This window comes from Panthera pardus, unplaced genomic scaffold (assembly GCF_024362965.1).
Source record: "Panthera pardus isolate Hobbes unplaced genomic scaffold, ASM2436296v1 HiC_scaffold_13, whole genome shotgun sequence".
In the NCBI taxonomy this organism is placed as follows: Eukaryota; Metazoa; Chordata; class Mammalia; order Carnivora; family Felidae; genus Panthera; species Panthera pardus.
In genome coordinates, this window is record NW_026526688.1 from 166,326,806 (window position 1) to 166,342,784 (window position 15,979).

General features: G+C 34.0%; 1 protein-coding gene across 1 annotated transcript in view; it reads left to right on the forward strand.

Annotated features, from left to right (window-relative positions):
• Positions 1-15,668, forward strand: part of GABRG1 (gamma-aminobutyric acid type A receptor subunit gamma1) — a 68,797-nt gene extending 53,129 nt beyond the window's left edge. The window contains exons 8-9 of the mRNA XM_019412954.2: positions 2,428-2,639; positions 13,230-15,668. Of these exons, the coding sequence (XP_019268499.1) occupies positions 2,428-2,639; positions 13,230-13,499 (482 nt within the window). The 3' untranslated portion in view covers positions 13,500-15,668. The remainder of the gene's footprint in view (positions 1-2,427; positions 2,640-13,229) is intronic.
• The last annotated feature ends 311 nt before the right edge of the window (positions 15,669-15,979 follow it).

Sequence of the window (15,979 nt, forward strand, 5' to 3'; positions counted from 1 at the left end):
GAGGAAGAGGAAAGACTTGTTTATTCGTGGTAATTGTTGAGCACTTCCTGTATGCCTAGCCTTAATAAATAGTTTTGGTTTAAAAATCATTGCAGCAAAATTGTCAGGAATAATAGGGTAAAAAAGAAATCTGTTATCATATTTGGATATTTTAACATTCTTTCTCACTCATGGTAGAACAATTACGTGGGAGAAAGATCAATGAAGATGTAAAAAATCTGAATGAAATTATCAACTACTTGACCCGATTAATATTCATAGAAGACTATCCCTAACTACAAAACATACCATACTTTCACGTGCATATGGAAGTAAATTAAGAATTAATATACATAATATAGATAATAGTGGCCTTATCTATTTGGAAATTTTAAAATGACCTTTTAGATAACCCTTGGGTCAAAATGGAAATTAGAAAATATTTCAAACTAAATTTTAATAAGAATTTAACACATAAATATTTGTAGATGCAACTAAAGCATTGCTCAGAGAGGAAGTTATAGTTTTACAATGCTAATGTTAGAAAGGAAGATATAAAATCAATATTCTAAGTATCTACTTTAAGAACTAATAAATAAAATAAATACCTCATGTGTAAATTCATTATAAGTAGTAAGATATTACTGTGCCAGTTTTTTAGATGAAAGGCATAGAGACGTTAAGAAACTTCCTTAAGGTCACAGAACTAAAGGAAGAGTCAGAATTTGGGGCCATGTCTGGTGGACATAGAATGAGAATTGTAGCGGTTTAGGTAAGAAGAGATATGGTATGTGCAGCTGTGAGTTAAGGGTGCCAAGATGAGCTGTGGTAAGAACCACAAGAAAGCCATAACTAAAAACAAACAGATACTCCCAGAGATACATACACAGGGCTGGGGCCCAGGGTGACATCCCAATTTTATATGCTGAATTCTTCAAAATATGAAAATTTTCTCTGTGCTTTTTAGGTATTCCATTGACATAATCTTGCTACTATTCTTTACTTAAACTTGAGATTAAAAAATAACTTCAATTCAAGTTATTGTGTAAGAAAACACTGTACTAGTTTGGATTAATTTTAATTGTTTGTGACAGAAAACCTCAAATCTCTATAGCTTAAATTAGGTGGAAGAGGATTTGTTTCTCATGTGAGAAGCCCAGAGGTAGGTAGTGGAAGGGCGATTGCAGTGTGAGGGGCTCAGGCTCCTTCTAGTTTTTTGCTGTGTTGTGGATGATTTTAATTCTCATGATTATCTAATGTTCTAAGATGGCTGCTGGTGCTCTAGCCATTGTATTCCTGCAGAAAGCTCTGAGGAAGAGGGAAAGATGGGCATTTCCTATCTCTTTAATGCCGTCTTTTATTTTTATTGAAATATAATTGACATTATATTAGTTCTAGAAGTACAACATAGTGATTCAATATTTGTGTATATTGCAGATCGATTACCGCTGTAGGTCTGGTTAACATCCATCATTATACAGTTACAAAATGTATTTTCTTGTGACAAAAATTTTTTTTTAAGTTTATTAATTTTGAGAGAGAGAGAGAGAGCAGAGGAGGAGCAGAGAGGAGGGAAAGAATCTTCTAAGTAGGCTCCAAGGTGTCAGCATGGCCAGACCTCACAAATGGTGAGCTGAAATCGAACGTGAGTTGCTTAACTGACTGAGCCATCCAGGTGCCCCTGTGATGAGAACTTTTAAGATCTACTCTCAGCAACTTTTAGATATACAACACAGTATTATTAACTATAATCACCATGCTGTATATTACATCTCCATGACTAATTTATACCTGGAAATTTGACATTTTTGTCTCCCTTTTTGCATTTTTAATGCCATCCATTGGCCATTGTTTACACCCTTGACTTACTTCTCCTCAGCTGTGTCCACACATAACTGAGAGAAGGGGGCAAAGAAGTTCTTCCAGACAGCCACATGCCAGCTAAAACTTGGAGAATTTATTGCTGTGGAGGAATGGAAGAATGAGTACAGGGAGTCAGATATCTGCAGTCCACAAATTTAGGTGAGGAAAACTCATACAGACACATGGGTCTCCTGGGTGGCTCAGTCAGCTAAGCATCTGACTCTTGATTTCTGCTCATTGTAATCTCATGGTTCCTGAGATCGAGTCCCAAGTTGCGTTCTGCACTGACAGCACAAAGGCCACTTGGGATTCTCTCTCTTTTTTTTCTCTCTCTGTCCCTCTCTCACTCACTGTCTCACTACAAAATAAATAAATAAGCTTAAAAAGAAAAATAAAATTCATACAGACACAAAGAGCACATTGAACATAATGTAGCTATGGTTACCAGTAATTTTTTGTGTAAATAAGGAGTAATCATATCCTTTTGTTTCCATTGTTTGTGACCGCTTACAGCATTGCCAAATCAGATGGCAGAACTAAAATAGTCTGTTACTTTTTGTCTCCTATTTTCCCCTCCCTCCGCAGGTATCACCACAGTCCTGACTATGACAACTCTGAGCACAATCGCCAGGAAGTCATTACCTAAGGTTTCTTATGTGACTGCGATGGACCTCTTTGTTTCTGTTTGTTTCATTTTTGTTTTTGCAGCCTTAATGGAATATGGCACCTTGCATTATTTTACCAGCAACAAAAAAGGAAAGACTACTAGAGACAGAAAGCAAAAAAATAAGAGCTCGGTATGTTATAAAAATCTGTATTTTATAAACATCAACTTATCATAATAGAGATAGTGTTCTGAATACTCATGTTATACTTGCTTAGACAAATATGGATTCTTGAAGTACCCAGCAAGAGATAAATAACATTAAGATGACACCGGAGTACCTAACATGGCCTACCAGGAGAGGTATATTGATAGTGCCCCTTAGAAAAGACTCTAAATCCCCTTGTAAAGAGTGGTTTCTTATTGTGGATTTTCCCCAACTGGTAGATTTTTTGTACCCCCAAAATTATTTAAGATCTCTCTTTGATGCTATTTTTGTGTTAGGATTTTCACTTCTAACAAAAGGTGGCCCACAAAATTACTTAATTTTTAGAGATAAAGAACCCTCTTTAATATTAGTATTCAGCTGTGTTTGAAAGTCATAGCTATGAAATGTTTTTGATTCGCCTATATTTGTGCTCTCTTACTCCCCCTTCCCTATCATGTATCTACCCCAACATACATCACATCAAATTGATATATTAGAAGTGGCTCTATTAATTTCAATATACTTAAGTATTGGATGATCAACTATAATCTATTATAATGGCAATTGTAACAACCTTCAAGTAATATCCAACACTTACTGAGTATGCCAGGTATTTTATGTGCATGATTTCATTTATGTTCCTATGAGGACAAGTGCAGCGATTTGCAGAAGGACAGACAGCCTTAGGAACTGAAGAATCCAAGACTCAAACCTAGGTCTTTTTTGGTGCCAGAGCTGAAGCTTGTAATCACTCCTTGGTGTTTCCTGTTCTTATAGGACTCAGAAAAGTCAACATTTGTTCCTCCAGTATTGACCAAAAAAAAAAAAAAAAAAAAAAGCCACTTTTTTGCTGATTCCAGGAAATGTTTTTTTTTTTTTTTCAAAGCGGATTTGTTCCCACATACCTAAATTAACGAGAACAGCTATCCTGAATGGCAAGCTTGTAAGCCTACCATAGAGCATATATAATAAGTCACGGAGTTTTCTATATTATCTCCTAACTTAGCAAGTTCTAGGATTCAATGCTTTTCTTCCCTCCTCCCAGTTTTCATTAATTTCTTTATCAAACTTTGACATCATTTTCAATTGTATTTTACTTTTCATATTACACTCCAAGGACCAAACTTATGTGTATTTGCTTTCAGTTTCCCGCAATATTCCAAGAAAGTGGAGCACATTGATGGCAGTACACATTTGATAACCTACATTGCAGAATTAGTCTGTGACTTTCTCAATTTGACTTATTTTAGCTTACCCATAGGACATAATATAACCCCTGAATGGATAAACCATCAGGGAGCCATAATGTCAATGTTAATATCCATTTGCTAAATTTTTAGGTAAAGAAAAATGCAGGTTTTCTACCATTTTCCTTTAATCAAAGCCAAGCATCCTCTCTGGATTTTCCATTTCATCATTTACTCATCCATAGCTATGTTCAATGACCACTTTGAAAATTTTACTTCTGGAAACTGAATAAAAGGCAGGAAATCTATAATCTCACATAGATTCTCTAATTTCATTATAAAAATATACAATGTAGCGACTATTATTATATTATCAAAGACACTCAACCAAAAAGTGGCTACTCTACGACTATAGCAAATCAGTTTGGCTATCACATTCACTCAGTAAACTTAACCATTGGAGTGCAAATTTTAAAATTATGATTTTTTAAAATAATTCATTCACCAAATATTTGTTAGGGACACCCATATCCTAGGCAATGTTCTAGAATTTAAGGGAAAAAAATCTATACATTGGGTATTTAAAATTTAGCATCAGGTCCAGGAGGCAAAATAATAAACATGAAAAAATAAGGAATAAAAATTAAATAAGAGCTTTGAAGCACTAAATTTCAAACATTAAAAGTTAAATTGATATATATTGTTGACTACCTAGGTACAAAAATATTTTTATTAGAGCTATCCAGAATAAAGTTCTATAGTCTCTCCTTTCTGTTCAGTTATGTGATTTATGAGCTCTTTTAATAGTAAATGACATTTTGATTGAAAAACCAGGATCAGTAATCAAATCTGACTCCCTGCTTGGTTTTGTGTTCAACCATATGGTCTTGCTAATTGAGTAAATCAGATTGCACTTTCATGAAGAATAAACAGCTTTGCTTGTTGTCTCGAGTGCTCTACTTAATGGTTTTGTGGAGTCTGTTCTTTCTTCTGCCAGCCAGGACAAAAAATTGCATAACCTAGACCCAGAAGTCTTGAAGCATCTTGGCTTTATACCTTTTCAAATGTTTCGGTTGTTGTTGTTGTCGTTGTTGCTACTGTTCTCATCTTCCTGTTTTTCTTTTCCTTCCTCTTGCTCTTCTTCCTCCTCCCCTCTCCCTCCTCCTCCTTCTCCCACTTCTCCTTCTCCTTCCCCTTCTCTCTCTCTTCCTTCCATACCCCCACTTTCTTTCATAAACTCAAAATTCTGAGTAGTTTAAAACATAGCATTTTTCCCTTTTTGTTCTCTGAATGACTTATAGGAACAGTCAAGTCAGAACCAAAGACCTTGACTAGAGTCACTGAAAGATCAACATGTCTATTATTAAGCAAAACCAAAATCCCCTTCTTGAGGTCTCTTTGCTTAACTGAGAATCTCAGATTATTTCAATTTATTTAAAAAAGCGATAATATTTGAATACAATAGATTTTTAGCTCCAATGACTCTCTTAAAAAAACAAATAAATAAAAATACTTTTTACCTTACTCTCCATGTGATATATTAGGCCTTTTCTCTATTTCCCTTCCTTTTTCTGTTCTCTCTCTCTCTCTCCCCCTCTCTCTCTCACTCTCTCTGTCTCCCCCTTTACTTCCCATCTTCCTTCCTTTCTTCCGCCCCCTGCTTCCGTCTTTCCATATCTATTTCTTTCCTCTTTATTTTTTGTTATTGTGAATATCATTGACATTTTAATTTGGCCCATATTTCCATCCCATATAATACATATTATTGTGTTTTTACTCATACTCATTAAGAACATGCTTCAGGTGTGTTTATGTCAACATCTGTTTTTTTGTTTTTTTTTTAAATCTAAGTTAAGAGTGTTGTAGCATGGAATCCAGACTCTACGAAACAGGTAAAGGTCATAGAAATACAATTGTAGTAAGCCATTCATTATTAACTAAAGAGTAGTTCGTGTTGAAACTGGAATCTTCATCCCATGGATGATTAGAAATCTCAGAAAACCATATTATACCTATATCAGGAGCCTGGTATACCCATCTGAGGAGAGACTTACTTATTTGTAATCTCTTAATTTGGTTAAAGTATGCAATCATGGAAATGTATTTCACCGATCATGGACAAGGCATTTTGGAGAGAAAAAACAATAGAATGTGTTCTTTGCTTTCATAGATCTTAAATGTAGTTATGGAAAAATATAATATACATGTAAACATAAGATAAAGTATAATACAAATTAAAAATAAAAATAAAGATAGTAAGAGAATTAGCTCAGAAGACTGGGTTCAAATACTTTTTCAGAAGCAGTGTTTTCTATAGTAAATATATATTAGCATATTTTAAAGGAAATGTTCATATTGAAATAGAGACAAGTACCATGAAGCCTAACCTATGTGGTTTATCCCTCGCATTGAGGAAGTCCAGAAACACCAGGTGATGTGGTCTGTGAAACACTGACTTCAGCACACAGTGCTGAGAGGAGGTTATGTTAATGTGAGTCACGATGGAGTGGGTGGTTTCCTTTCATTTCAGGTGTAAATAACTCACTCAGAAAGTTGTAAAGTAATGCTTTCAAAGGGGATTTGACAGAGAAAAATTCATAGGAAGTGTGATGTCATCGAATTCGTTCTTTCAAGAGTAAGTTACAAAGTTCAGGAGAACAAATTAGGAAGAATATTTAAGATAGAGAAAGAACCATGTGAGCCAAGCTGAGTCTTACGTGAGAATAAGATATAGATAGACTTATGAGACTTATGAGAATAAGATATAGATAGACTGATATATGTTCCAAGCTGTATTGTCCAGTGCAGTAGCCATTAGCCATATATCGCTAGGTTGATTTAAATTGATTAAAACTAACCCCAATTTAAAATTCAGTATCTTAGTATCATTAGTCATATTTCAAGTGCTCAATAGCTGCATCTGACTAGTGAGTACCATGTTGAACAGTGCAGACACAGGACATTTTTGTCATCATAGAAAATTGTACTGGACAGTGCTGGTCTAGAAAATAGGAATCTTAGGAAAGAAAATAACCTAGGTTGAGGATAGAAAAGCGGTATATGGCCAAGTTGTGGAAAGTCTCCAGTACCAAGCTAAAGAATTTATATTTTGTACTGTCAGGACTGTTAAGCCATGAATGTTTTTAGGCAAGATGGCATATTTGTATCTATGTTTTTGAAAGACGATTAGAGGTAGCCTGGAATATACACTTGAATGACAAACAAGGCAGGGAGATAAATTTGGAAACTATTGCAATAGTTCAAGAAGTAATATATCACAGAGAGCAGGACCCAGGATATTAGAGTGAAGATAATATGTGGGAAAGTTTTTGTTTGTTTTGCCCATAATCCCCACCCCTCAGCTCCTTCTCTTCAAATAAATGATCTTATTTTCAGTTAATACATATCTATATAAATAAACATTCATCTACCTTTGAGAATACTGAAATAAAAGCCATATAAATATGGAGTTTCACAAATTATAAATCTTTCCCTTAATGGCATTTGGCAAAGCCTCTAGGAGAGATCATTTGATATTGATGAGATGTGAAATACAAGGTTATTTAAATAACTGTAAGGTGTCAGTAGGTGTGGGATGTTGTCAACAGACGGCATAGCCATTTAATATCAGCTATGACAATGGTCGTATAAAGATCCTCGGGAGGTATATAAATACCAACAACAGTGGCTCTTTGTTTTTTTAACCTTGATTTCCAAATAACACTAATATTTCTCTACCTACTTAAACCATCATAGATTATTATAGCTGATTATTATAGCTTGTGACCAGATTAGTCACAAGTAAAAAAAAATCTCATTGAAAAAATTAATTTTAGGAGTGCCTGGGTGGCTCAGTCAATTAAACATGGAACTCTTGATTTCGGCGCAGATCATGATCTCACTGTCCATGGGATGGAGCGCCATGCTGTCAGCACAGAGCCTGCTTGGGATTCTCTCTCTCCCTTTCTCTCCGTCCCTTACCCACTCATGCATGCACATGCTCTTTCTCTCTCTCTCTCAAAAAATAAACTTTAAAAATTAAGTTTAATAATAAGTGCACAGTTGAACAAATCAAAAAGTATAAAATGTACAAGTGAAGAATAAAATTCTGTACCGTGAACACTTGCTCCTAGTCTTTAGAATTAACCACATTTTATCATTTTGCTCTTACTTTCCTCTGATGATTATTTCCATTATATATCCAATTCTTAAGGTACCAAGTTTATTAAAGTTGTGACTCTTTGGTATAAAAGAAAAATATAGCTTTCCCACCATCTCCATCTTATGCTTTCCTTTAATATTTTATCTTCCCTTTAATAACTATTGTTGATTACTTTTCAAATTTCAAATAATACACTTAAATATCTACCTCTTAATTCATTATCACTAATTATAATGCCAATCTGATTATTATTTTTGATAGTAAATCTTTCTCTTTCTGACCTGAAAATTTTCATCTCATCTCTTTTTCCATGGTGTTAACATTTCTGAGGGCCAGTACACTCTCTGTTTTTTTTACCTCATTCATTTCATTACTTAATATTCCTATCTTCTATTTCTGAGAATTTCCTTGATTCTTTATTTCAATTATTTTCTGTTTTCTCCTAAATTCCTCATAGAATTCTTATTAGATACCTGTAGGCCTCCTAGGTTAATTATCCATGTGTTGCAGATATTCTTTTTTTATCCTATTTTTTACTATCCTATTTGTTATTGATACATTCTTTGTCTGTATATTGTGGGCAACTTCCTTCCTTAAGATTTTATTTCACAATGTTTTGATTTTTTTTCCTGAATTTACAATGTTTTCCTTAATTTCTGAGAGCTTTTATTTTCTAACTGTTCTCTATCCTGTTTTCCTTAAATGGATACAACTTATCTCTTTAAGTATTTCTGAGTGAACTAATTCAAAAGGTTAATATTCTCTTATGTTTCCTGAATTATTAGAATCAGTAATTCTAGCTGTTCTTCTCCATGTTTTTCTTTTGTAGTGTTAGTACCTTGAAAGTTCACCTTGGAAGTTCTTGGCGATTTTTCTCCAATAGGCCCTGCAAGCTTGGCATGTCACTCTTGAATTTCCAAGTGTCAGATTTCACTTCCGTGGTGGGGGTGGGGATGGGGACCACGACATCTTAGTGCTTCCAAACATGCACACATACACTCTAAATGATGATGAGGGTTTTACTAGGACATTCCAATACCAACTTCAGGAGCCCTAATCCTCCCTGGAGTGGCATGGGATGATCTGATGGTCGAAGTTTCAAGGTTCTAAACGTGAGCAGACATCAACCTGTCAGCATCTCTACTTTCTACATGCGTGGATGAGTGATGGTTCAGACCGCGGTAGCTATTCCGGAGATGGACATTTCACAAAGGCCATGTTTTCCATCCTGTTTTATCATTCCCATTCTTCCTGCTTTAGAGTAAGCATCTCTGAAGCTTTGATGGGAAGAACAGCTCTTCCCCTCATGCTTCCATTTCCTGAGCCTCTTCCAAAATGTGACTTCCTTTGGTCCACTTCGCTTGTTGGCTTGTTTTCACCTGTTCTTTGTCTTTCAGGAACAGCACAAACTCTGACATGCTGATTGACCACTCAGCATCACTAAGATCCATCTCATGTCTGTTGTTAACACTGATGTGGATTTTTGTAGGTTTTGAAATGGATTTTATGAAAGTACAGTGTCTTGAGAAAACCTGTGCTCAGGCTGGCATTCTCGCATGTAAAGTTTTAAATGGGAGATTAAGGACAGTAATATTAGTGTTTCATAATATTGATAACATGACCTAATAATATTTCATATTCACGTAATTGATATTTAATAACATTAATGATGTTAGTGTATGATACAAATAATAATATATAAACATACATAAATATAATTTGTACATAAATGTTTTATTTACTAGTTAATAATATTTATTTGACATTAATGTGTCTTGATGCTTGAAATATATTTTGTATACCTATCTCCTTTATTAATATCTACATAGTGTAGTCCTTAATATATAACCAGACATACATATATTTAATAATGAGACCATGATCAATTTATTGTAATGTTAAGTTCAGCTATATTCTTAGTGACGTTTTCAAATAACAATATAATGGTATATTCTCAAAACTATATTATTTAAAGTAAAAAATAACTTTGATTATGTAGTTTATTTTTCTATCACTTACCTGATTTATTTTTTTTATTTTTTCAATGCTTGCTATTTTGGGGGGGGACAGGACCTTTACTTGAGAAATTATAAGATGGGTAATAAAGTTGCACTTCAGATAAATGAGGTTTGGAATGTGCATATTCTACTGATTAATTTTTTAGTGGTTTCCAGGTCACAATCTGTGTGTCAAAATATTTTATTTTATTGCTACTGTGTCAGCTTTTGGGATATTTTTCTCAGCACATATAAAATATATTTCTGTTCACATCCATCATTCATTAAAGTGTAGCTTCTTTCAGTTTATGGACTTGTGGTGTTTTGAGGGACAGCAGGAAACTGGAAAATTGTCCATTTAAAGTGTCACTGCATTAGAAGCTCTCCATGATTTTGAACACTACAGATTAGTCCATTTTTAAAATGAACCACTTACAGTTTTTCTCCACCTTTGTGCACTTTAATGTTTAATCATCCCCTCATACACAACTGATATCTTCTAACAAACACACCATCTTCCTATTTATGTCAGTGCTGAGGGATATTTGGAGTGTATTTTGTGCCATATAACCTTGAAATTGCCTATTAACAAAGTTGTATTTAATTTTTTAACATATCTATCTATCTATCTATCTATCTATTTATTTATTTATTTATTTTGAGAGACAGAGCGTGGGCAGGGGAAGGGCAGAGAGAGAGGGAGACACAGAATCCAAAGCAGACTCCAGGCTCCAAGCTGTCAGAACAGAACCTGACGCAGGGCTCGAACTCCCGAACTGCCCAGGTGCCCCAAACAAACTTGTATTTTAATCACTTTCCACTCTGATTAGCACTTGAACATATGTTATGTAAGTACTAAGTGACAAAGAAATGAATACCAATTTGCCTCATTTTGTACATAATTTTAGTGCTCCATTAAAGTTTCAGAGTCTTATTCAAGTATCCCCAAGTGTCAAACTGAAAAGATATGTCATTAACATTTAATAATATACTGCTTCTGCTTTTTATGATACATCCAGGCAAGTGGAGTCATGAATTGATTTGTGTTTAGGGCATTGCTCCTTATCTTTAGGCTGCACATTTTGTTTCTAATATTATGACTTGTGTGATGCATTTATCTTTTTAAAATATCACTCTATGTAATTATTTGCTACTTTTTACATCTACTGAATTTTAACATTTAGTAGTTTGGTTTCTATGTTTCTGTTGAAATAAAATGGATTTTAGTATAGGTCCAAATTTTTTTTAATTCTCTTTTGTTTAATTTTTAAAATCTTTTCCATACAATATTTAATATTCAAGGCTTTGAGATTTGTCTCTTTCAAAATGCAGGATGAAAAAATGTAAACATTTTCATTAGGAAGAATTTAGGATCAGGTTAAAATAATTTCTATGATCTCAGCATTATATTTAGTGTTTAGGTAATAAAATCAATGATTCTTACAAGTTGTAGGATTCACATTTTAAGATAATCCCTAAATATGGAGAAGTTCTGAAGGAAGAGTTATGAAAACTGGAATCTTCATTAATATTTTAATTGCTGTTTTATTCAAGGGTTCATTAATTTTTTTTCCAGTAACATTAAAAAAATTTTTTTTGACATTTATTTATTATTGAGAGACAAGAGAGAGAAAGAGCATGAGCAGGGGAGGGGCAGAGAGAGGGGGAGACACAGAATCCAAAGCAGGGTCTAGGCTCTGAGCTGTCAGCACAGAGCCTATTGGGGGCTCAAACTCACAAACCAGGAGATCATGACCTGAGCCAAAGTCAGAAGCTCAACTGACTGAGCCATCCAGGTGCCCCTCCAGTAACATTTTTTATAAGGTGCATGTTGTTGTTGTTGTTACTGTTATTGTTGCTTAGCACGTCTTTTATTTTTTATTTTTTTTTTAATTTTTTTTTAACGTTTATTTATTTTTGAGACAGAGAGAGACAGAGCATGAACGGGGGAGGGTCAGAGAGAGAGGGAGACACAGAATCCGAAACAGGCTCCAGGCTCTGAGCAGTCAGCACAGAGCCCGATGTGGGGCTCGAACTCACGGACCGCAAGATCGTAACCTGAGCCGAAGTCGGATGCTTAACCGACTGAGCCACCCAGGCGCCCCTAGCACGTCTTTTATACCAAATTGTGATATGTCTCCCACAGGCATCAACACTAGCAATGGCAATAAGATTACCTATTGGCAGCTGAATACTTGTATGTTTCATATTTTGCTTTGTGCTTTATGCACATCATCTCATTTAATCACCAAATGGATCTGTGTATTACTGTGACTTTTGTACAGAAGACACGGAGACAGAAGGAAGAGCACTAACAATTCCTGTTGGAGGTGACATAACTCTGCTGGGCAGAAATGGAATTGTTGACCAAACCTGTCTGACTCCAACGTGATTGCTTTAATGTCTCACAGTATCCTGGACTTGCTTGATTTTAAAATATTAAATTTTTTTTATTATATAAGTATTATTCAGAACCTGGTATCATAAAAAATTAGTTTGATATGGGTCCCACATGATCCTGATAAAAGTAGCTGCTATAAGTGGGCAAGATGGAGCACTTATCATTTAAATAAGTCATGTAATATACTCATCACAGCCATCCCAAAAATCAGGTGCTGATATAATTCCAACTATGAGGCCAGCTATATTGGTAGAATGTACCAAATTTTGGACACAGTTGTTCTCAAACAAAAACCTGAGTTTTTAACTCCTGCATGTTGTCTCTTCCAAATATGATGCCTTGCACTTATCCTCTACTACAAACCCTATCCATGCCTTTTTTTATTCATTCACAGTTCTTCAAAGCTTTTCTGCATTATCAAAATTCCATCTTTGCTATTTGCTCTCATTATCACCAAAATAAATAAATTATGTAATATAATAGTAGCAAACAGACACTTAGAGAATTATAAATGTTTTAGTGTAAAATATATATTTTTGTTTTAGAATTAGATTCATGGTTAACAATATTTTGGTGGGCCAGTTTTCTAAAGGTAAACAATATATTCCACATTTGAGCGTTTTTTCCCTGAAAGGTCTTTGGAATGTATAATAATATTAAGTTATGTGTTACAAAGTAAATTATAATCTAAAAACGCATTAGGATTGAACCCCTCTCTGATTTCTAAAAACTAAGATTATTTTTATTGCAGAGTTTGCCTTGAGGAGCCATACTGATCTTTCTTTATGAGATTTTTTTTCTGAAAAACTCATTTATTATTTTACTCAGATGTCCCCTGGACTCCATCCTGGATCCACTCTGATTCCAATGAATAGCATTTCTCTGCCACATGGAGAAGAGGATTATGGGTACCAGTGTTTGGAGGGCAAAGATTGTGCCAGTTTCTTCTGCTGCTTTGAAGACTGCAGAACAGGATCATGGAGGGAAGGAAGGATACACATACGCATTGCCAAAATTGACTCCTATTCTCGAATATTTTTCCCAACAGCTTTTGCCCTATTCAATTTGGTTTATTGGGTTGGCTACCTTTATTTATAAATTCTGTTCACTAGGCAAAAATCATAAGAAGTTTAACTAAATCTGATAAAATTTACTGCACTTCAGTAACAGGAAGTTTTAAATTTAAAATGCAGAAAACCAATGTAAAATTAAAACTATTAAAATGTAAAACTATTGAACCATTCTATGGCTTCAAAGGTAAATAAAGTAGCAGCTTTCATATTAATTTACTTAAATGTATGTAAAATAGATTAGTTGCAAAATTCAGTATATAAAATAGTATTATATATTTTTACTTTAATCTTATTTATTTTACTTATATCCCATTAGGATTTTGAATTTGTTAAGTTCTGTGGTTCATATTTTAAAGATGGATTACTTTAATTATTTTAATAATATTATATTTAAATATAATCTGTCCCTTTTTGTAATGGGAGCATAATCTCATGCCTAATATTTATATAGTAATTTTTTGCTTGGAAAATATTGTTATTTTGATTTTTCTCTTACTTTTTATTTGTATGCCCTGTTTGCAATAGAGCTAGTGAAAACTATGATTTCCTGGCATTTCTATCCAGATGTTTTACTCCCAAGAACAAATTAAATTAGAAGAAAAGGCCAGTTTTTACCTTATTATAAGACCAGTTTTTAATCTGTATTTTAGTCAAGTCCATTTCCTGACACAATATTAAATAGAACTCTAGTTACATTTAGTTTTGGTGATTTACCAACTAGGATGGAAACCACCAAGGTCATTTCTTTTAAATACAAGGGGAAAATAAAATGTTACACTTATCATTTTATTCTCTGCCTCACAGCATTTATGAAGTATGAAGAAGTTAACACAGAAATGTTTGGATCTACCAAGACTGAAATTAAATACAGAAAGAATTGATTTTTTTCTTTATGTTCTACAAAAGCATACATTCTCTAAATTAACAAAACGTTGAAGAATAGTGCTTGTATATACTTATTGTGGATAAAGAATTATTATGTAACAAAGTGAGTAACAGTTCATATTGAGGATATGGGCTTAAATATGTATCATTAATAATTGCCGGACTAAAAACATTCTAGAAATACAGTTTTAGGTGCGTGTCATATATTGTCTTTTCCAGCTCCTACGTTTGGCTCCTGTCAGTTTTACATCTTTGTTATAAATTGTTATGATGTTCTCTTTTTTAAAAAATGAAAGCAGGCTCAAAAATCATGTTAAAAGTAAAATTCTATTATAGGCATCTCTAAGGAACATGAGTGCGGGAGCCCTCTAACTTCTTAGACATAAAAGCAGAGAAAGCCTCACTGTAGTGTAAAGCCTGTTGGTTAATAGTTTCCCAAATGCCTCTTTCATGAAGAGGAGAGTTAAATTTAGGCTTTAATCATTACGTTCTTGTAAATAGTTCGGCATATCAGTTGTTTATTAAGAACTCCATACTCATTCATCTAATTTTGGGGGAAATCACCAAAGTGATCTTGGTAATAACCTTTAAAAATAGATTCCATTGCCAGGAACAAGTATGAGGATAAAGAGTGCTGTGATCAAAGCCTAGCCTATGGAATGTGGAGGAAGCTCACACCTGTGCATTTGACACTAGTTTTTAGTACAGTAATTCCCCCAACTGGTTAGTGAATACATGAGTGAGGCTTTGACATGGTTATGCTCATCTTTTTAGAATAGTTTTTTTTAATCTAAATACATTTCATTGTGTGTTCCTTAGCTAAATCAGATTTTTTTTTTACTTTGATTATAAACCTCTGAAAAAAAAGTAAGCATGAATTGACTGATAATGCCCAAAATATCCACCGACACTACCTTTTTTGAATGGAGAGCCAAATGAAACTTTGGCCATGTATATATTCACGTACAGATTATTCACGCATTCATTTTTATAACATTGAGTATTGATGGATATTCTTAATGTGAACATTCATTTATGGATAAATGAAAAATGAAGTATCCATGGAGAATAAAACACTTCACTAAAATGTACTATGGCTATTTCCGTGTATTAAGCTATAACCTGTTCATTTTCATGAAGGCAATTTTAATTCTGGGATTTCTCAACTCTATCTGAGCATGATTGTATTTTAAAATACTTTAAAATGCTTAATATAAATAGCTTGGATGTTCTCATTGGTGTTCCATGAACTTGGCTTTAAATGTTGGCAATATTAAGAAGCGGAAATAAAATTGATGAAAATATGAAAGATGCTTTACTATATACATTCATTGTATATGTCATGGAAACAAGCACTTTGCTTTCAAAGCAAGTGGCATTTTGAGCAGTTTGATTTAAACATGTAGATCAGAAAGAGAGGTGTACAAATCTTGGTACTTCTAAAAATGAGAATAAAAAGGGGAAGATGCAGCTAGTCTCTTTTTACAAGAATTTGGGACAAACTTATTTTCAAAGGGAATGCAGTCTAATTCCTGATGGTCTCTTCCTCCAGGAAGTTTGACAATCTTGAAAAACAATTTTCGGGGGCTCCTGGGTGGCTCAGTCAGTTAAGCGTCAGAC